General features: G+C 33.5%; 1 protein-coding gene across 2 annotated transcripts in view; it reads right to left on the bottom strand.

The window, feature by feature from the left end:
• LOC149740594 (uncharacterized) overlaps nucleotides 1-22464 on the bottom strand; it is a 50778-nt gene that overhangs the window by 6388 nt on the left and 21926 nt on the right. For both annotated transcript variants that reach the window (XM_089872657.1, XM_089872658.1), the window contains 41 exons: nucleotides 22140-22402; nucleotides 21771-21856; nucleotides 21341-21580; nucleotides 20581-20788; nucleotides 20161-20391; nucleotides 19778-20043; nucleotides 19463-19610; nucleotides 17478-19107; nucleotides 16779-17072; nucleotides 16184-16312; nucleotides 15424-15905; nucleotides 14580-15153; nucleotides 14163-14369; nucleotides 13440-13734; nucleotides 12949-13200; nucleotides 12000-12747; nucleotides 11474-11579; nucleotides 10985-11163; nucleotides 10345-10478; nucleotides 9940-10067; nucleotides 9551-9756; nucleotides 8914-9084; nucleotides 8314-8426; nucleotides 7902-8011; nucleotides 7622-7700; nucleotides 6925-7035; nucleotides 6466-6586; nucleotides 5996-6113; nucleotides 5374-5668; nucleotides 4918-5086; nucleotides 4561-4655; nucleotides 4297-4415; nucleotides 3784-3990; nucleotides 3506-3651; nucleotides 3259-3375; nucleotides 2601-2731; nucleotides 2192-2299; nucleotides 1724-1894; nucleotides 1235-1395; nucleotides 958-1118; nucleotides 461-607 (listed from right to left, as the gene is read on the bottom strand). In XM_089872657.1, coding sequence (XP_089728783.1) covers nucleotides 461-607; nucleotides 958-1118; nucleotides 1235-1395; nucleotides 1724-1894; nucleotides 2192-2299; nucleotides 2601-2731; nucleotides 3259-3375; nucleotides 3506-3651; nucleotides 3784-3990; nucleotides 4297-4415; nucleotides 4561-4655; nucleotides 4918-5086; nucleotides 5374-5668; nucleotides 5996-6113; nucleotides 6466-6586; nucleotides 6925-7035; nucleotides 7622-7700; nucleotides 7902-8011; nucleotides 8314-8426; nucleotides 8914-9084; nucleotides 9551-9756; nucleotides 9940-10067; nucleotides 10345-10478; nucleotides 10985-11163; nucleotides 11474-11579; nucleotides 12000-12747; nucleotides 12949-13200; nucleotides 13440-13734; nucleotides 14163-14369; nucleotides 14580-15153; nucleotides 15424-15905; nucleotides 16184-16312; nucleotides 16779-17072; nucleotides 17478-19107; nucleotides 19463-19610; nucleotides 19778-20043; nucleotides 20161-20391; nucleotides 20581-20788; nucleotides 21341-21580; nucleotides 21771-21856; nucleotides 22140-22402 — 9656 coding nt within the window. The remainder of the gene's footprint in view (nucleotides 1-460; nucleotides 608-957; nucleotides 1119-1234; nucleotides 1396-1723; nucleotides 1895-2191; nucleotides 2300-2600; nucleotides 2732-3258; nucleotides 3376-3505; nucleotides 3652-3783; nucleotides 3991-4296; nucleotides 4416-4560; nucleotides 4656-4917; nucleotides 5087-5373; nucleotides 5669-5995; nucleotides 6114-6465; nucleotides 6587-6924; nucleotides 7036-7621; nucleotides 7701-7901; nucleotides 8012-8313; nucleotides 8427-8913; nucleotides 9085-9550; nucleotides 9757-9939; nucleotides 10068-10344; nucleotides 10479-10984; nucleotides 11164-11473; nucleotides 11580-11999; nucleotides 12748-12948; nucleotides 13201-13439; nucleotides 13735-14162; nucleotides 14370-14579; nucleotides 15154-15423; nucleotides 15906-16183; nucleotides 16313-16778; nucleotides 17073-17477; nucleotides 19108-19462; nucleotides 19611-19777; nucleotides 20044-20160; nucleotides 20392-20580; nucleotides 20789-21340; nucleotides 21581-21770; nucleotides 21857-22139; nucleotides 22403-22464) is intronic.

Here is a 22464-nt window from a genome sequence, read left to right as displayed (position 1 = left end):
TTCTAATATAAAAACAGTTATTTAAAAAACAACAACAAAACTTTATGTTTTTAAGAATTACTTTATGTTAATAAACAAAATATTAAAATTGCAGTGCAAATATATAAAATAAATGCACCAAAAAAATCATAAATATTCTCTTCGAATACAGTAGCGAAGATCAAATTAATCAAAACAACAAAGAAAAGGAGCAGCAAAGGGACAGTCACTAAAAAAATGGGGGTAAAAATTACTGAGATAAAAGTGTGTAATAAAATGTGGCTTCTAAACCCAACACTGTAAAAATTATAAAAACTTGAGGTGAAAACCAAGTTTAGATGTCATTGTAAGAAAAGTGTGTGTAAAGACATTGTAAAGATAAGCAATACAGTATAAATTAAATCATATTGAAATGTATTTATTAAAACAAATAAAGGTCTAATTGGCCGAATGGTACATAAAGATATTAATGGTTCCAAACCTATTTCCAATCTTCCCTGCTGGCCCCCATCAGTTTCATCTCTTCCAAAAAACATTGCACTTGCCAGCATTGTAGAAAGTAGGACTGCTAATCCACTGGATAACCTTTGTACTCTGTTGAATCTACTCTTGGTAGGGCGAGATATTACTGTGGGAAAAATAGATAGTAAGGGAGTTATGAAATTATCATATTTTCTGTATATTGGTGGATACATGAGAATTTTCATATTTTCCTCATTGGAATACAAGATATTTTTCATATTTTCTAATGTATACAATGCAAGAGATTATATTCATTTTAAATACTTGGTATGCTTAATATATAGACCAGGATTTTTTAACCAGGGGTGGGAGAACTGTTTCTAGGGGGCGTGTGGACGGTAAATCATTAAGGTTACTTAGGTCTACTCTATAAAGGCAATTTTAGAACAAGGTGTGGGAATTGGTTTGTGATTTTAAATGGGTTTAGCATTGAAAAAGGTTAAAAACCAGACTTACAAGAAAACCACAAATGTCCGTCACTGAAGTCTTTCCTGGTTGAAGAAGCAAAAAGATGTTTGAAGTTACTTATTTGCTGCTTGCCGGCCACTGGTAGAACGCGGTCTATACTTCCATCTGATTCATCAACTGCTAACCAGTCATCACAGAAGAACAAAGAACTAAAATAAAGTGTTTGACAACTGTCGTTATATAGACCATGGACTGCTGCCTTATCAAAGTGTTTTAACATGTTTAAAATACAATAATAATAAGTAAACAAAATATATTCACTCACTTTTTATTGGTTTGCATATCACAGACAGAGACATGATCAAGGTACCAAGATGCGTATGAACCTTTGCCTGTGTTATTGTGGAACACTCTCACATAACTCAATGCACCAAGTGAGTCATCCACTGCCATTAAAAACTTCTTCACACTTCCACGTGGAAATTTCTAAGAAAAAAGTGATCAATGAATTGATGTAAATAATTTATCCTCGTAAGGGAGAAGAGCATGACTTTTCTATTTTATTCAATGTGTGCCTGCTTACAAGTTACTGTATGCTACTTGTAAGGATCTGGTGCTATAGAAACGTAACATACAAAAATCAAGTCAAACTAAAATGGATTGTTTTTTTCATTTTTAAAGACTCAATAAACAATATTTAACAATAAAAAACATTTTTTGTACACTTTTTAAAGCATGTGCCACAACTATATTAGCATTTATTGATTTAAATTTAAAATTGAAGATCTCTTTGCAAAGCTTAAACACTACATACCGTGCCAGGGTTTGGAGATAGTCTTCTGACTGAGGTGTTCCCGTTTTCACCTCCCAAGACAAAGAAAACTTCACTCTGAGTTTCAGAATTTCGTTGCGTACCAGTTTTAATGGTGATTTGGTAGAAATATTCATCACAAAGTTTATTGTCGGGAAGTAGAGCAACGCACCACTGTGATTGGAAAATGCTTTGAGTAAAACATAGATTAAGTTTGTTCTTAACCCTGTCTTGGTGTAAGCTTTCGACATGACCAATTATCTGTTATAACTTGGGTATCCTAATAGTTTAGAATGAAATGTCAAAAGCTGCTTCAGATTTATATGAACCACAGTCACAATAACTTATATGTAGGTGGTTTCATACACCTCAAGCCCACCCGTAAATCATTTATGTAACCATTTGAATAACTATTTAACATCATACATGATGAATTCACACATTAGATAATATCATTTATAAAACTTTTACCTTCTGTATATCTTTTTTATCTTGTCTTCTGCAGTAAAATAAACCAACAACATAAAGAACAAAGATGCAGATTAACGTTAACAACACAGATAGGTTGTCTTTGATGTTCTGCAAATATAATCTTAGGTAAAAGAAAAAACATTTGCCTTTTTCCCATCTTTTTGTTATTATAACCGTTTTCATAAATTTTAGTCAGTAGGAAATAATTCTAAATGAACACTTACAGGGCTATAGGTTGTTACACTTTTTACGAGATGCAACTGTATTTTGCCTATATTTTTAAGTTTCTTATTCCCAAAATATTTTTTATACTTTAAAAGTTTAGTGATTGTAATCAAAAAGTTTTTTATTTGATTTTTTTTATATATATTTGAGGCCCTTGAAACAGCTTCAGTAGTTCATGCAGTACCTGTAGTTTGGATGACAAGGAAGCAAAATCAATGGGATTTGGAGCCACAAGAAATCCAGCTCCAAAAGAAGTTAAATGATTGCAGTAACAAACAACAATGCTACTGTTGCTTTCGGAGCTTACATCACATCCTACAATGTAATCAAATAATTATAGGGGGAATCTGAAAACATCTTGTAATGTAGTTGTTGCTTTGAAAACAAGTATTACTGAAAAGTGAATAAATTAATACAATTTGCTTAATTCTCGCGTGGCCGAAAAATGAAAGTTCTTATAACACAGGTGGTCTGTCCTATACAACTCATGTGAGCTTACGAGTTACCATGTATGTTACTTTGTGAGCGATTACTTTTTTTCTATGATTGATAATTTGGACAACCCATTAGAGACCCTACAGTTGGTAAGTGATATGCTTAGGCTGGTGGCATATATGGAACTTCTGTAACTGTTTAAAGCAGGCTAACTTGTCAAGTTCTTTAGCCACACATTTCATATTGTTTCTATAATATATTATTGATTAACATATGTTTAATGGTACATTGAAAAGCTGTGTAATTATGCAATAGTGGATTAGCTATCTACTATTCATTACAGTTTCCTTTTTATTGATTTAATCCTAAATATATTATGACAAATATATTATGACGTAACAACAAACCGTTTGTATTCCATTGTTGTAATGTTTCGTTCCAATATCTGCATGACGTGACAAAATTGTAAATTTCGTATTTCTGCAAAGTCATGTTTTGTGGACTAGTTACATTTCCATTGTCATCTAAAAAAACGTTTCAGTGGTAAATGTATCAGAAAAAAGCACAGAAGTTAATTTATTCATTCATTCATTTTTATTTATTTATGTCATGCGCTCATTCATTCAATGATTCATTCATCCATGCAATATTCACCTATTTCATGAATTCCAAAAGCATAGCGACCCAAATAAGTATCAGATCCGTTGAAGCGTAACCGATAGGGGTGATTGGGGTCATCAACAAAGTTGGGCAACTCTCGGGTAAAATTAAAGTTCGTTGTATTCGGAAATTCTCTTAAACTAATTTTATAAAATCAATGTTAAAATTTCGTTCTAAAATAAGATTTAAAAGTAGTGTGATAAATTATTACATTTTTTTATATTTACTTCCCTAAAAACAAATAATATAAAAAAAACTTTTAAAGGGTTTACTTTTCTGTTTGTAAGAAATAGATTCTGAGCTTGACGTTGTGCATGGAGACATTTAGCGGTTGTATGTTGATAAAGGTGACATCTTCTATTTTATTTATCGCCATCTCATGATATGACATTTGATCGTCACCAGAGGGCGAGAAAGAGTACACAGGTGCGGAAACTGATGATAGTTTTTCATCAATCGGAATTTCAAATCGAAAGATGCTGAAAATAAAAAATTGTGCACTATAGTTGACCTTTGCACCTCATTACCAACACTAATGGTAAAATAGTAAAGTGGGGTAAGATGAGTAGCGCACAGTTGTCCCATGTTTCCGAACCATGTTTTTAACAGTTACCAATGCTCTTGTAAAGTGTTGAAGATAAGGTTATATAATACTGTAAATGTTCTTTGTTTACTACCAAATAAAACAAAAAAAGAATGAAAACATGGACCATCTTACTTGAATCTACTGTGTATAAAAGTAACCTGTTACAAAGAGTACTGCAAAAAGTATAAATTATCCAAACCTTGAGTTGGTGTCAACTTTGGAGCCATTCGAATATTTAAAAGTAAGACTGACCACAGAAGACCTCACGTTGTCTGCACTACCATCCCACACAAAGGGATTGTCTTTCATTGTAAGAAGCTAAAAAAAGGAATCGTAACATAATAAATAAAAAAAGTTGTTGGCCAACTTATATTTTAATTTGATACTTTTAGGTTGATTTTTATAAAAACACTAAAACTTTTCTTAAAAAAATACCATATCATAACAAAGCAAAATGTCATACCTCTGTTTCCATAGTTACATCCGGTGCAGAATCAGTTGAATTGCAATCTAGTAAACCAACTTTGCTTGACTTCAGTATATTAGAAAGGGAAGAACCTTCAGAAATGTTATAAGTTACTTAAAATATTATTTGTTTCTTTTTCACTCAGGATTACCAAGAATATATTAACAACAAAATATTGAGAGTGGCCACAATGTTATATTGATATATTATGGAAAAAATTTCTACAAATATTTAACTTAAATTTTAATAAGGTTTTAATTTAGATGACCCCAGCAGCCAAGTTATTTCATCAAATGTTAGTATTAGTATTATAAATCTTGTTTCTGATGAGACCTGTCGAGCTGCCAAACTCACCGCTGTTATTGCTTGTTTTACATAAATCAGCTGCTGATGTTTTTTGAGTTTCCAAACTGAGCCCTTTGTTTTGGATGGTGACAGGGGGTTCTCCTGACTGCTTCCGTTTTAAAATTGAACCGGACAACGAAAATATGGTTTCAGTTGCTTTGGAACCAACAGTCTTTGCCTGAGTAAAAAAATATTGCAAGATTTTAACTAGATATAGTGTGCATGGAAATATAGTGTGCATGGAAATTATGAAAATAAAGTACAAATCTTTTTAGGTAAGTTACTTGAACTGTTAAAAAGGATTGGCCAATTTAATAAATGTTGTCAATTAATAACAAATTAAATGTTTTCATATTAAGTAATAATCTTTTATCTACTTTCTATGTCACCTGGTTTACATTACTGCGGATCTTACCCATTATAAAATAAAACAAGGTATTTCCAGTAAATATATAATCCGCTTACTTGTGCCTTGTTCTTCTCATATAACTTCAGTCGGTCAGATTCAGTGTTCGCTCTCATCTCTTCTCTCTCCTCCGGAGACAAATACTCCTCCTCTTCATTTAGGGTGATCTTCAAAGATCGGGATGGTGCAGGATTGAATGAGAAGAGAGGAAGATCAACCAAACTCGATGCGGGGTCAGTTTTTTCTGCATCACCGATCACCTGACTACGAGTTGCCATGACAACATTCTCAAGTCCAACAGCAACAACGGAAGCGGATTCTGTGATGTCCTCTGATGACTTTGAGGAAGACAGTCTAGAAGAGATCTTCCATTAAATGCGGGAAGAGAAAAATTTGTTGGAGATTTAAACTTAATCACGAGGGGTGTCAAACAGAACACATGTGTTATAAAAATTGCTGCTGCCATGCCAGCATTAATAAATTATATTCATTTCAAAAAATATAAATTATAAAAATGGTTGCAAATATAAGAATAAACCAAAAAGATTAAGATTCACTGGAATAAGCCATTTAAGATTTATTTGATTATTTTAAATTGGATACTATCCCTGTGCAAAATTTCTTAGTAGAATTAAAGTGGCAAAAATTTCGTATTTACAAAACATGTCAAACTGAACTTACTGAGACAGTAATGCAGATCTTTCATTCAATGCATCCACAGCAATAACTTGTGTGACATCATCCACCTCATTTGCGATCTCAGTGATGCTGCTGATGGCACTGCAAGACTGGAGGATGCCTAGGTAACATGAGATGAAATATTTTTATTTAAAAAAAAAATAAATTAAATGATGGTAACTTGATTTTCCTTGGCAGGCATCGCACACAGATGTTGTGATTCACATACCATATGGCTTACGAGTTACCGTGTTTGGTGTAGCCATGTATGCACACACATGTGTTTTTGTGCAAGATAAAGACTGTCATTTTCTGGCCCCAAAGAGATAAATCAAGTTACATTCGTTCATTCATTCAGTCATTTATCAAGCATTAAGAATTTTATGAACGAATCAGTTACCAGCACATTACAAATACATGCACAAGGTTTTTGTAATATTAAAAATGCAGACTGATTTATTTAAATATTTTACCATCAAGATCACTGTCTTTATTGATCCTTCCCACTACAGCATTCATTAATTCACTTCTTATTTCTGTTCGTGACTTTTGTTCATCTTTTGAACCTTGTGTTGCATTCGTTGCATTTGCAGCCTAACAAAAAGTAGAAACTTATAGAAAATGATTCAAGAAATTTTTGTGGTACCACTTAATATATAAATAGGTGTCCTATTGTAAATTAGATAGAGTGGCTTCAGGAGCGTGAAACAATTAAGGAAACGGATATTTTTATATGTATACATGCATCTTACATAGTAATATATCATTACAACAACCGCAGAAGTGGAGATAAAAAAAACACTTTAATAACACATTTGATGTCCCATAGTATACACTTTAATGACATTATGCTCATAATAACTTATAGGCCAACAGGGCATTAAGAACATGGTTACCATGTGTTTTACAGCATATAAGAAAAGTGTGCATACCTGTCTGTTTAAAACACCAGAGACAGAACCAGATAGTTGGGATATTTTTTGAGTACTTGATGTGAGAATCTCAGCATTTGTTAAATTCTTTAAAAGCTCATTAGATAGTTCCTGTAAGGTGATAAATGCAAGTATCAATTTAGGATAGAGTTTCCAAGGATATGTATATATAGAAGTACCATTTATGTTAAAGATTGAGTGTTTCCGGCGCCGTGGTATAGTGGTTAGCGCGCCTGCCTGTAACCCAGAGGTAATGGGTTTAAGGCTTGACGCTGCTACCATTGTGGGCGTATGTGTCCTTGGGCAAGACACTTAACGGCAATTGCTCCAACCCAGTGCACTAATGGGTTGTCTGAATTATCAATACATAAAAAAATGAAAAAAATCCAAAAAAAATAATCACCCACAAAGTAACATACATGGTAACTTGTAAGCTGGCACGAGGTGTTAAACCCGTGTGATAACGACTGTCGTTTTCCGGCCACGCGAGGATAAAGTAAGTTACATTCATTCATTCGTTACGTTTGTTTCTCTACACAGAAATATTACATACAGTGTAATAGAACAGCTAAACAAATTTGACTTCAATATCATATCACCTACACTCAAACACAAAATCCTGATATGGTCTGTAATTGTATGAGGTATGTAATGGCACAGATTCTGTACGATGTGAAATCGTTTAGTTCATACTTACAGCTTCATAAACCTTCACTGTCATATTGGTGACAGCTGATTCTCCGTATTCATCAAACACACGAACCTGGATCCATACTCTGAAAAGTAAAATCACTGGTAGAAAATATGTGTAAATGCAAGCCCTTTATTGTACAGATGCAATTGATTTTTAATAAACAAATATATAAAGTATTCTATATGGGTGAGATTCAATGGTAAGTTACACCAGGAAACGTAGACTTAGTCCATGAAACTTGGGCTGCTTTCTACTATTATTTCAATAGACTTTATTGTCTTACTTGAAGTCATACTGTGGTAAACCAGGAGGTAGATATCTATCAAGTAATGAAGCTGTGTTTCCATATGAAAGTAAAGTTTGTGGGAGGGTGGGATCAGTTTGACAAAATACCTGGAGATGGAATGTAAATAATTTGTCTATTTTTGTATGTGACAAACACATTTTAAGGTTTGGGTTTTGGAAAAATGCCGTGGAGGCTATTTAAGTGTTATTCAGGCCAGAAAAATGAAAATTAATGATGAAGATGTATTAGACCATTACCAAATCAAACTTTAACATTTTATCATAATTCTCAAAATACTGAATTATTTTGTCAGAAATCTTTGCGGTCGCATAACTCAAAAATGTTATAAATAGGTTTAACAAAGACTTCTTGATTAAAAACAGGCCTAAATATTAACTTGAATAAGTACCTGATACACCAGCGTATAATCATTCGGTGATATATAAGTACTTCTGTCAACATTAAATCCCTCATCTTTCCAATTCTCACATATTATATTAAATGTTGTGTTTATTGCAGTACCTGTAACAAACCAAACAAATTAATAACATTTTAAAATGTTAATATGACAAACAAGTTGCTTTATTGGTAAAAGGTGGAGATTTCCCTTTACAGTTTTATCAAGAATAGTATTACATATACTGGACATATGCTAACATATTAAAAAGTTGTTCCATCTGCTTTAATAGAAAACAAAACAGATGTGTCAAATCTTTTGAGTTTAGGACTTGAAATGGAAATGGAAAAAGAACATGCTATGTACTGAGATAACACATCATATAACAAGAAAGAAAATCTAACTGTAATAAATTCTGGAAATAAGACTTTGATCTGGTGCTCATTGAGTTAAACAATTATTGTGTATAGAAATATGTAGACGTAACAGACAAAAATCAAGTTTAATTAATTGTATAATAAAAGATACGTATTTCGCCTGAATGGCATCGCCTGTCTCTTTTTCAAATAGATCAGAAAAAATGCAGATCTAGATACATCACTGCATTCCTACCTTCTAAAGGGGAAATACTGCATGAACCACCGTATGGGGGAAGGTTTGTTGACAACTCCATCTCAGTGATGCCAGGTGCAGTATCAGCAGTGATGCCAGTGATTCTTACGTGGTATTTCTTACCAGGTAGAAGGGAGTGGGGTCTTAATACAAGGGAAACACTCTCACTACCTGAAATTAATGTACAGCATTAACTTTTTGTCATGATTTTTTTAAAGTTAGCTACAAACACAACTATTTCCACAAACTGGTAAAAATTACAAACTTCTCTAAAAACACAAACCTAAAAAAATAATTGGTTTTGGTTCTATTCTTTTTTATCATGATTTTTTTAACGAATAGTTATAAACACAACTATTTCCTCAAACTTGTAAAATAACACACTTCTCTAAAATCAACAAACCTCTAAAAAAATTGGTTTTGGTTATAATGTTTCAATCTTCAGCCCATAAAACTTTAAGAATATGATGGAAATAATAAAACAGAATCATTTATTTCATAATTTTCCTACATTAAAATCCTATTTTATCAAGTAATTTTTGGGGAATTAAAATATTGTTTAAAATTTGTATGCAAGCATAAACACCTGCACAATAATACACTGGTTGTATCCTAAATATTGTTTCGTACAACTTACCAGTGGAAGATAATTCATTGAAATTATCAACGATTTCAAACAAGTCCTCACTCTCGCCCTCCTGCTGAGTTTGTATGAATAAAGTCCACTTATAACGAATACTATTGTTAGTATACACCATTGAGTTTTCATCAGAAAGCTGTACCACAAGACTTAGAGCTGTCCTGGTGTTAGTTTTGATATTGCAGTTTACTAAGCAGGTGATCCTGGGAATATCGAGTTTTATTGTTATGATAATTAAATTTGTAAGACTTAGATTAATACTATAGTTTATTAAAAAGTGTATTACTATGAAAAGATAACTGCCTATTGTATTAAAAGTTTATGAAAAATTACCACTAAATAAAAGCAAAGCTTCAAATTAAAATCGGATATTTTTTAAGATTTACTTTATTTTAGGGGGTTCCCCTCCGGATAGCTCCAAAACTTGAAAAGTTTTTGCAGAACGACCGCTTTTGTCTTTGATTTTTAACCGAACGATGTATTCGCTGTTGCTTCTTAGTGCAGAAGTGTTTACCTGCTCAAAATGTAAACCAACATATCGATTGTGCTAGAAGAGCCACATAATAGTTATATTAATAATAATAACTTGTATTTGTCTCTCAAATTACAGTTGCAAAGAATAAAAAATATTTAAAATAAAAAGACAGAATGTAGCACTAAAATAACGGTTGTTAAAGCGCTTACAGGTAAAAACATGTTTCAATTAAAGTTAAAAAAAGAAGCGTGGTTGCTACACCTAGAAGACAAACAACGAGCCATTTATGTTTGTTCAAGTTTAACCATATACTGACCTGTATTTTGGTACATGTATTGTTGAGCAACAAGGCATCGCATTCAGCATTCACTTGGCCATTTATTGCACCATAATACCCAGAAGTCAAACATTCCGATGTAGAATTGATAAATTTAAAGTGAGTGGAATCGGCTGAATAAATAAAATGGTACAGTTCAAGAGAAAACATGCAAAACATTTTACACAGTGCAGGACACTTAAGCTTTAACAACTGCACTTAATTGTAGACAATACTTAATCAAATGTTTTTATTTTTTTAAGCGGTTTATTAATAAATGAATGTAACTTGCTTTATCCTTACCTGGCCATGAAATGACAGTCTTTATAAAACCGGGGTTCATATACTTAGTGCCAGCTTATGAGTTGCCATGTATGTTGCTTTGTGGGTGATATATTTTTAGGGATTTTTTTCTTTTTTATGTTTGCCTGACAAGACAACCGATTAATGACTACTGGGTTGGAGCTATTGCCGTTAAGTGTCTTGCCGAAGGAGACATATGCCCACAATAATAGCAGCAACGGGCCTTGAACTTATTACTTATGTGTTAGCGGCAGGCGGGCTAACCACTTAGCCAAAGCACTGGACTTTCCCATAGCTAAGGCAGCAAAGCAACCAATATTATTTTAAAACAACAGACCTGGCACATCACAGCGATACTGAACCATTAAACAAGTTTCTTCAGTTTGATTTAAAAGTTGAAGGGAATTATTCGAGACTAGATCATTCAACCATAACTGGGGTATGAGGTCACATGACCTTGAACCATGACACAAAGTTTTGAAGGTTTGTGTTAAAGTTATGTTGGTGGTGTCATTGCTGTAAAAGTGTGTTGTTAGTGGGGTTAAAATTTAGGAATGGTTTTTATAAATAATAAGTAAATAACGTAAAAATTCTCTTATTGCCTCTTGCTCCAAATTAGTTTTTAAGCAAAAGGTATTTAAAGTTTAAAAAAGAAACAAGAAGGTCCTAAAGTAATAGTAAAAATACTGCAACCAATTTACACCATCAAATAATGTAACAAAAATAATTCACACAACTAATAAAATGATTAAAAACAAAAACATACTGCATTTAGTAAAAACAAAATATTAAGGAATAATTCAATAGAAAACGACTATTGTAATACCTGATTAAGGTTATGTTATAAAATATTGCAGATCCAGCTTCAATAACTCTGTGTTTGTTTGAGCAAGATAATGTTGTGTTGAGACAAACAGGGAGAGTAATCCAATCTAAAGTAATTTGTGTTTCATAAATGTATGTTATGGTAGTATAACATGGAAATGAAAAGTTTGTTAAATGTTAAGCTTGATAGGAAATATTAGCAATATCCTATAACAAGATTTTAGACATTTATTATTTTCTTAAATTTCTAAGAAAAGTAACTTCTAATGGTACAATACTAGCATCTTAATTTTGTACTTATTTTGCTCATGCAAATATGAAACCACCACATTTTTAAAATGAATATGAATAAATGGATGTAACTTGTTTATCTCGTGTGGCCGTCAACGACTGTGGGTATAACGTATTCTATTTCACACCGCTGTGTCTGTTTACAAGTTAACATGTTTGTACCTTTGTATATAAGTAGTGTCTAACTAATTAATCAATACATTGTGATTAAAAACAATACATTAGTTAAATATTACCTGGTTTTCCATCGAAGAGAATTTCAACTTCATCTTTTTGGTCTTCCAGAGGCTTAGTGAGGAGGATGGGACATGACCAAGAGTAAGTGTAGTTGGAGGATGTTGTGATGATGTTTGGATCTATTGCATCTGATAAGCTCTCCTCACTAGGGTCATAAGATGCGGATCCCGCATCCATCTCAATCATCTGCCCATGGCTCACTGCTCTACGGACCCCGTAAGTAATCCCAGCCAAGATTGGAGGAAGAATAACGTCCAAGAAGATGCAGTCAGAAGAAATCACTCCGGGAACTTGAAACATCGCCACGTTGATGCAGACAAGGTGAGGACCCATCTTAAAAAACCTTGGCTTAAAAGTTATATCTTCAGATTTTGAAGTAAACCTTAATCCTTCTACTGATTTAAACTTGATATTTGGTGAGGCAAATTTGCGCGCACTTTGTGGAAGTTCCACAAATTCTCCAGTGTCTTCTTCCACCTCTTCTGTAGTAACAATATCAGTGCTTGTTTTAGCGAAGATGGTAAATGCTTGCCAGGTGATAATGGTCACCCTCGTCAAAGAGCAATCAATGCTGATAGAAGAAAACAATCGAAACTCAAGAAAGCTGAAGATTCTGCGAGCGTTTTGGAGCGAGTTCTCATTTAGTTTTTCGATCGCAACAGTTGGAAAATCGCAAATAATTTTTGTCACGGCAATATCTATTGAGACCTCCACTGCGGTGACTGAGTTGAAGCCCTGTACTTTGATCTATGGAATGTAAGTCATGAAATATGCTTGTTTGATATAGGATATTATTACATTATTGTATTGTTTGACAGAAAAGTAATAACTGTTTTTTATGCAAAGTGCATTAAAATAAAAAGTAAAGAAAATGTTTTTGGATGAAAAAATAAACAAATTTTAAAAAGGAAACAAAACCACAAAAAAAGGAAATAAAATTTCACTTACAGTTAGAAACGCAGGTTGTGTGTAAACATGTTGCATTGTAAGATTCAAAGTGACGATTCCCTCCGACAATCTCCCAGCAGATATATTGTAATACGAAAAATTTCTTCCAGAAAATTCTGATTTGTCTTCCGTGATCAAGAAGAAGTTGTCCTCAGTGATCCTCACATCCAAGAGACAATCCCTAGTGAGTCCGAATGAGGATATCCTGGAAGAATCTCCCGGATCAACAAGGAAGCAGGAATCAGTCCCAACCTTGAGAAAAGAAGATAGAGTTAATAATCTTATGTTCATATTTAGTAATTTGGAGCTACAATGATTTATTAGAACAAATCTTATTATTAATTTCCATTGGTGATGTGTTTCAAATATTATAAATCCACTTTTTTATCGCTGCAATATTAAAATCATCAAAATTAAGATAAGTGTAAAAAAAAACCTAAGACTCTTAGCAACATACCACAAAATTTAATATTACCATAATGATGGTTTACCTGTTTCACTGAGAAAGATATGTTACTTGTCCTGTTTGCCACTGGTGGTTCAGCATCAATAAATGAAAGATCTTTTATCACAGATACAAGTTTTAAATCAGTTTCTTTCAAACTTGAACTAACAGGGTTAGAGGCAATACATTTCACTTTGGAAGAGCCCGACTTTAAAAATCGAACAAGTAAACTGGATTCCCATAGAAAGTTGAATTTGTTGTTTCCCGAAGCAATAGCAGGGCCGAGGTAACTGACTTCGGCTGTTGTGAGTTTCCGTAGACGCTTAATGTGAACACCAGACCTAAAATAAATAAATGAACGTAACCTATTTACACTCATGTGGCAGCATGGATGTTCTGTTTCATACACCCTGTGTTTGCTTACAAGTTACTACCTAAACTTTTTGGAGGATTACCTTTTTGTTTTTGTGGCTAAAACTGAAAGACTAATTAGTGACCACTGGGTTAAAGCAATTGTCTTGTGTAAACAAGTCCAAGATACACTCAGTATCACAAAGTGAAATACTGATAGTGAGCAGAATTCTTGAACAAAAAGTTAATCAGTGTTTAAATAGCAGAATGGGAGAATGTGTATTACATTTTATGATTTAGTTAAAACGCTCCAGATTTTGAGATTCAATCATGTTTTGCAGTTTTTTTTTGTTAAATATTTATTTCGTTGAGCCAATGACATATATGCCATAACTTGTAAACATAAGTTAAGACTTACAATTTGACCGTGTTGTCTGTAAGTACGTACACCATCCCACTGCCATTCACCACATATGAACTGTAATAACCGTTTTCATTGTAATCAAAATGAACCGAAAATTGTTCATCCACAAATTCCCAAACCATGTTTACTTTTGAACCATTGTATAACCCAGCATGCAGCTTCAAAGGTCGGCTTTGTTGGTAGAAATATGAACCTGGGACACTGAAAAAAGACTTAGTTTAAATGAATGTCTCTAGTGTATATAAAACACCTTTGTTTTAATAACTCTGTTTTAGGTGTATAAAAGACACCATTGTTGTAGCTTGATAGTGAATAATATATGTATTAACTTGAGAATGTGAGAGAAAAGACACATATCGTATTACTCGCCAATAAAATGACACACTAGAAACAAGACAATTATGTGCATACCTTGTCTCAAACCCTTGCTTGCCATACACAAGTGCATATATTTCCGATGATTGCTCAAATACATCAACTTCATTTAATTCTTCATCAAAGTCAATATACTGAATGTTCATTGTCACTGGACCCACATGTTGATACACCACAACAATGTCACTAAAAACTTTGGTGCTCTCACTGACATTATTGGAAGCTTTTACATTAATAGAGTAAAGTCCAGCTTGTTTGTATGAATGTTTAAATTCAGCATCTAAATCCACAGCAAATAAAACGGGACTGTCTAGGTAAGAAAAACTGCCATCTCCAAAGTCAATTTGATATGAAATGTGAGAGCCTTTGTCCAATGCTACAGTAAGCTTTAAAGGGTGGTGTAAAGATACATCTACTTTGGTGGTATCTGTTACAGTAACATCAGGTTGGTCTTCAAGGTTAGAGAGCGTGAGCTGAATATTGCCGACAACTTCCATGACTTTAAATGAATATTTTAACATTAAGGAACTAACCAAATTGTTCAGCTCAACTTTGACCAAGTTATCCCCAACATTTTCCTTTGAACAAGTGAATGAGACAGGGAATATGTCTGAAATAAATCAGGTTTTTGCATAATTGAAAAGAATTAGTGGTTTATAAAAGTTACCAAACCAGTAACAAACCTAAAATCTCTAAAAGGTAAAATTTCCTTTATGGTTTAAACTTATTTCAATGAAAAGACTAGTTAAATTTGGGAAACAATAAGAAATGTAGTTCGAGCACGCAAATGAAGTCTTGTTTGGGCCAAATCTGGCCTAAATTCTAGATTTTTAAGGACCCATATAAAAAGGAAGAAAATTACTTTTACCAATAGACGTACCCATCTCATGTTCTCCATAAAAGTTCTGTGAAGCTTCATCCCCCCCAGTGCCCGGAAACTTCCAAAGAGAATAAACATTATTTGCCCAGCCATTAGATGGAGCAGGCACTTGGCTACCATCGTGGATAAGTTTACCATAAAATAAAACTTCACCGGGTGGAAAAGCAATAGGAGGAACAGAAACTTCTGTTAAGTTGTACTTCCCACTATGTAGAGGGTTTTGGACGATTATCATTTGATCTAATACAACATGATGTCGATCAAACACATTCCACACATCCATAGAAACAACATAATTTCCAGGATTAAGATATCTATGTTGAATTTTGTGGAAGTCAGGGTGTTCTGGTGACCGCCGGGTAGAATTTTCAGAAAGTTGTAAAATGTTTGAGTTATCGCCAAAGTTAATTTCATATGAAACTTCCGATCCAATTGTTATGTAACAATGAAAAAATACATCATCAATGGCAGAACGAGCAAAACTGAAAATATAAAAATAGTTTTTTAATTTCCACTAATGACTTTTTTTGTTAACGACATTTTTTCATAAGTTGATATTTCATTAATAAAAAAATAGCAACATTTTTGCAAATATAGGATAGAATCAGGAAAGCAATTTTCTTTTTCTTGAACTACCAGATGATTACAACTCCACATTTAAACTCCCTTCACACAGTTTCCATTAAAGATCTAAGCATAATGTCATGACTTATATTAAAATACAATTTTTTTGCATGTAAGTTATACATAACAATATTACCTGCTTGAAACAAGCGTTAGACTTTCCCCTTCAATGTTTAAACCAATCTGTATAGTTTGAGTAATATTCATTCTGCTTACTTCATTGTATGTGTGAATGGACACTGTGTATATCTTAACCTGTGTATACCTGTCATAAAGACAGTTTGGGTAACTTTGCAAGTTAAATCAATAAACAAACTTGTTTTATGTTTGCATGGCAAAGCACAGGCAGTCATTATTTTATTGGTGCTCTATTTCATACACCATGTGCCCGTCTAAGAGCTACGATGTATGTAACTTTGTAGGTGATAACTTTCCTGGATTTCTTTTACTAGAATACGGCTTACGATTTAAAATTTAGACAACCAATAAGGGCCCACTGGGTTGGAGCAAGGTCATTACTGTTATTATATTAAATAGTGTTGGGAAAATTTAGAGAGGTTACGATGTTGGAAAACTGTAGCAAAATGTTAAAGGTTTGAAAAGTGGAAAAAGCAATAAACAATAAACATATATGACATTTGTACAGTTAAGTATTAAATATAAAAATTATAATCTTTGAATTTTTTTCTATAAATGTTAATTTACACTAAAATCGCAATGCTGTATTCTACCTGTGCGTAAAGTTCATTTCTCCTGTTTTATCATTTAAAACTAAATCGATTTGTTTGATTGGAGAATCATCTCCAAAATCAACCAATCCGCTTCCAGTTGGTGTTGGGTTAGGATGACGTAGCAGAAAAACTGTCACGTCATTTGGAACAATAGCAGGGGTTATTAAGAGTTCAAGTTGGGTGATGGGAATTTGAACACCCAACGAAATTTGACGCTGTGTTGATCCAAGCGAGTTAAACGCTTGAACAGAGATCAGATAATCACCGCGGTGTTCATACAATAAGCATGCCTGTCTAAAATGGAAAATAAAAAAATATATTAATAAACCTAATAAAGTAAGCATAGTATGTAGCTATGTTCAATCAAAAACTAAAACATAAAAAGTTTATGTTTTTTTTATTTATTTACAAAGAGGAATCATTTATTATACCGAATCCGAAACAAAAAATTATAAGAAGCTATTTCATTGTTTAAAACTTTGTCACTACCTTTACATCACATTTGAGAATTTCTATCAATACAAAAATTTTGATTTTTCGTTGGTATGTATAATGGTTAGATACTTAAAATCATGTTATAAAATAAAACTTTTTTTACAGAGTATACTCCTTTTAACCAGGAGTAACATAGTAACTTTTAGCTTAAGGGAGCAATTAAATATAAGAACCTTTCACACTTAACATAAAGTTACCACTCACCTTGCCCTGCATTCATCCTCTCCACAATATTCAACTACATCGTACTCAGGGTGAAGTGGATTGCCAAAGTTCCAACTAAGAATTATATTGCTTCCAGACGAGATATTTACGTTTACACAGATCTCCTCATTTACTTGTGCTATCTGCTTCTCACTGGTCAATGTAAACCCACTCACTGGGACTTCAAATGTAACATAGGTAGCTATGGAAGGGGACGGGTCTGTCACACCGTTATAGCACGAGACAAGTAAGGTATAAGTGGTTGCTTCTCCAGGTAATAAACATCTGTCGCTGTTTTGAGGGTCTTGAATATACAGTTGAGTAGGTATTCTGGCATGACCAACTTTAGTATCGCTGTTATAATACATCATTGCTTCATCGAAGTTTTGTACGTCTTCAAAATAATCCTGCGTAACTTCGGTGAGAGATTTGTTGCCGAAAAAGACCAGGCAGTCGATATGAGATCCTTGGATAATTCTCCAAGTATGAAGATATGGTTGTCCATACTCTACAACTGCATCAGTTGCGGATTGAAGCCCATGTATTAACATATGGACGACGGCAAGTGTTTGAACTGTTCGAGACTGCAGACGATTCCAGCAACGTACGCTTACAATAAACTCCCCTGCTTCCTGGTACCTGTGGTAGGTGGTAGGTATGGGGAGTTGTTCAAGTGACAATGTTTCAGGTGGGGACTCATCACCATACACCCAAGTGCATTGCATATGGGTGCCTGAAAGACCAATGGTAGTAATCACAGCAAGTTGCCCCGGTTGCACAAGATCCAGCTCGACAGAATACAGTTCCACTTTTTCTATACTAGGCAACACTTTGACAGTGTATGTTTGTGAAACAGCATCATACTTAGCCATGTTTTTAACTGTCGTGGTGACATGTTTAGCGCCGGAAGTATTGTAGGCATGTACAAAACGGGAAGCACGAAGAGAATCGGGATAATAAAAGTTTTCCAATTCGCTCCCATCTCCAAAACTGATGTGGAACCACAAAAGCTCATCATCTGCGCAATTTGAACTTGGGTTTTTGGAATTTTCGCATTTTAGAATGGTAATCCAGTACGTTACCACTTGCTGTATATCAGGTTGGTTAGTTGGGGACATTACATAAGAAATTGCAGTAGCTGGAAACACTTGCGTGTACACAGCAAAGTGTGTACTTGTTGCATACACTGTTGCATGTTGCTGCCCCAAAATATTAATTCCACATTTGTAACCCCCGCCCCACTCTGTAGCCCCACAGTATTCACCAGGGATGTAAGACAGATCCTTAGTAGATGAGAGGGGGAAATTTAAACTAGAATACCCAAGACTCGTTTGCTGATTTTGAGCAAGAAAAAATGATGAAGAACAGTCAGATTTATCTAATGATGTGATGGCTGCCAATTTAGTAGTATTAAAATTAGAATCCATACAATTGCATTTCCATGAGGCAAGAGCTGACACTGATGAATTGAACTTTTCATAACAAACAGCCATACATGCTTGCGGTAGGCTATATGATCCAATAGAGTTACTATTCGCACTGTGGTTGGTTGGGTTATGCAGGTTTACCATGAGGTGGTTATGGTTCGACAAATCATTGTCAAAGTTGTAACAACCTTGGTGTAAATAGTCTAAAAAGAAAATTGTATAAAAGTTAGATCATGTTTTTGTTACAATGATATTAATTTTAGCACAGACAAGAATATTCTATAACCAAATTATTAAGCACATGAAAATCGAATATATAGAATTAGCAAAGAAACGACATAAATACAACCAACTGGTAAACAATTGGGCAATTTGCAGATAATCATAATGGGTTCAATTATTTGGGTAGATCTGAACAATAAGTGCCCATTAATTAAATAAAAATTATTTAACTAAGATATAATTATGAATATACAAAAGTTGCTTTTTCCGATCATTTTGATATACTTTCTAGATATATAATTAAAGAAGATAAAATAAAAATAAGGAATACCCTACCTTTAACAAGTGGCAACTGACAAATGAGTTGAGCGTTAGTGTTTTGCTCATAACTCCACAAAGCATCTGGATATCCATAAACACCTGTTTTTGAAAAGAATTTCGCAGAATCCGTTGCAGAACTAAGGTTCATGAAGGAATCAAAACTCTGAGAATTAATATTTGAATAAATGAATGAACAAATGTATTAGAAAAAAAAGTAACGTATTTATGTAAACTAGCAACATTATAATAATACCAATATTAACTTTACTTCACTCTTCGATTTAAGTAGTATAAATTTAGCATTATATAATATGATGTAAATGTACACACCATGCTTTCCACTGTCCTTTGAATAAAGTTCCACCTATATTTCTCGCCATTGTCGACCCTGCTAAGATCTAACCAATATGTTGAAACAGTGAGACCAACAATGTCGGCAAAGTATTCATATAACGATAGTGAGTTTAAAATAGGCAGGGTGCTGCCATCTGCAAATGCATTACATGCAGATTCCGCTTGGCTGTGTGTGTAGGTTCCACTTTTATGGTAATAGCACATGCTACCTATCTGTCTCCAATTTTTTCTGCATACGTCACCTGCAGAAAACTCTAAATTAGAAATATTGTCTAAAATTTAGTTCCAATTAGAAAAAAAAATGATTTTAACCAAACATTTAACATTATTTTACATTTTAACATGTTATATTTATTTACCAAGCATTCTAAATGGTGCTCCTTCAACTAAATTGCTCCAGAAGTGAATATCCGCAAGCCTGAATGTGCTGAAACCACTTAAATGGTCATTTCTCTTTCCAATTGTTAATGAAGTAAAAGGATCATAATATTCTGCTGATAAAGTTCCACCAGAGGCGCTAGAGAGAGGAGATATCGAATCCCAGTCGGTTGCTCGGTGCATTAAAATATCATTAAGAAACAGACTAAGCCCTGAAAACAAATCGAAATCCTAAATATTAGAAACTAAGATAACATTTCAACAGACAGAAACTATTTCAACAGCTTACGAATGTTTTATTTGTGTGTAAAAATGTACGCAAAGTTGAAATCAAGTTATTTATAAACTCCAACAAGGCTGAATATTGTAAACCATGATGAAAACATTGCCCATCTGCATACCTGCATCTTTTTGCCAGGAAATTCGGACAAGGGAATACAGGGTTTTAAAATCTGCTTTAAATTTGATTCTCCATAACCTCTCTGAAGTTGACACCACAACTTGATAAATTGCTTTGGAAACGATTTGTGAAAATGTGAACCCTCGTGAAAGTGGGGCAGCATGACCCCCCGTTGACAAGTAAACACATTCATCATCATTTTCTAGCTCCTGGGAAAGTGTTTGGGTTATTTTAACTGAACAAATATTACTTTGGTGTTTTTGTAATTCTTATGTGACGGATTTTTATATTTAATGGAAAAGAATGCCTTAGTGTTTACATAACAATAAATACTTATAACTGCCATGTTTAAATGTCTTTGTTTTTGCCTGATTACAGTTCTTATGCAGTAAATGGCAGAGGAAATAAGTTTGTGCTCATTAAAATATAAATTAAAATTGGTTACACTGTATAGTTCACAACCATTAAGTTTTCTGGCCAAAATCCAAATATTCAACACAGTGAGACTTTTTCGTTACAAAATATTTTATAACCTCAGTGTTGGATTTAAACCCAATACTTCCTAACCAATGTTTAAATTGGCAAGGATAGAATTAAACTTGAAACGCCATTACACATATATTTCTCACTAGTTTATAGTATAGTGGCTTTGGGCATTTAAAATTAATATTCATAGGTTTCTTAAACTGGCAGAATATAAAACAACCAAATTAAAATAAGCAAACACTTTGTTTTTACAAAGTTTTTTTATCGGAACTTACTGCAACTCGACATTCATGAACCAGAAGCCAAAACTGGATTGTGAATCCATCTTCGCAAAGGTCAATATTATGAAGGCAAGTTATACTGGTTGTATCCAGTTCTAACCAGCCAGCACGAGTTTCCAAATCTTCCCCTGCCTGCTGTGCTGTGGCAAGCTCTATTCTGTTATTCCAGAACCCTAGCCTTGGACCTACTGGGCCATCGTAAGAAGCAGACATTTTGCTCTGAAGTCCTTTGACCTACACATAGAAATAAAAAAAAATATTTAAGAAAACAATTAGCATACAACAAAATACCTTTAACAAATAAGTTATAATTAGCTTACAACATATAAGTATATAAATATAACTTGATTTTAAATGACTAGAACAGCTTTCATAGACTTATATATATTAACAATGGTATATGTTATACAAAATTGCTGTCTACCTTAAACTGATGCCCGTTTTGAGAGGAAAAGTCATTGGAACCTTGGGCCATCCAATGTATAGGCGATTCACCCATTCTAACTTCATCTGCTCATACAGCAAATAATACAAAAGACAAATTAGGATTAGAAAAATATGTTTGTTTTGTGCAAAAAACAAGAAAAACTCTTCCAACAAAGCTGAGTACTAAATATAACACCAAGGTATATAACTAAAAAAATTCATTCATTAATTCAATAAAAAATAAGCGGCACTTCGATTCTCCTAAAATTTCAAAAAACTAAAATGCTAATTAATACATAAGTAGAAAAAATAAGTAAAACACATAAAGTTTAAGGTGTTAAACTTAACATAAGCACACTTTACAAACCTGCCACCATCATAAGGTCCAGAGATTGTTCAATCAGCCACACATCTGTCATTTTAACCCAATCTATCTGTATAGTGGTTGCAGCAATCTTTACTGGCCCTACCATAAGTTCTGTATGGGAGTCAGAGTTTGTTGGAAAACCAGTAGGAAAAACTCCACTATGGTATACACAGTCCGTGGGATACAGCATGCAGAATGACCATTCCCAACTCGGTGACATTTGAACCCAAAACATGTATTTCACACCAGTGCCCATCATAAAACTAAAAAAATTCAAGGTATGACTTTTTATGTGGAAACTTGTAAAAAAACAAGTTTACTTCAT

Source organism: Ciona robusta, chromosome 2, assembly GCF_009617815.1.
Source record: "Ciona robusta chromosome 2, ASM961781v2".
NCBI classification, from domain to species: domain Eukaryota; kingdom Metazoa; phylum Chordata; class Ascidiacea; order Phlebobranchia; family Cionidae; genus Ciona; species Ciona robusta.
This window is presented reverse-complemented; position numbering and strand designations above follow the sequence as displayed.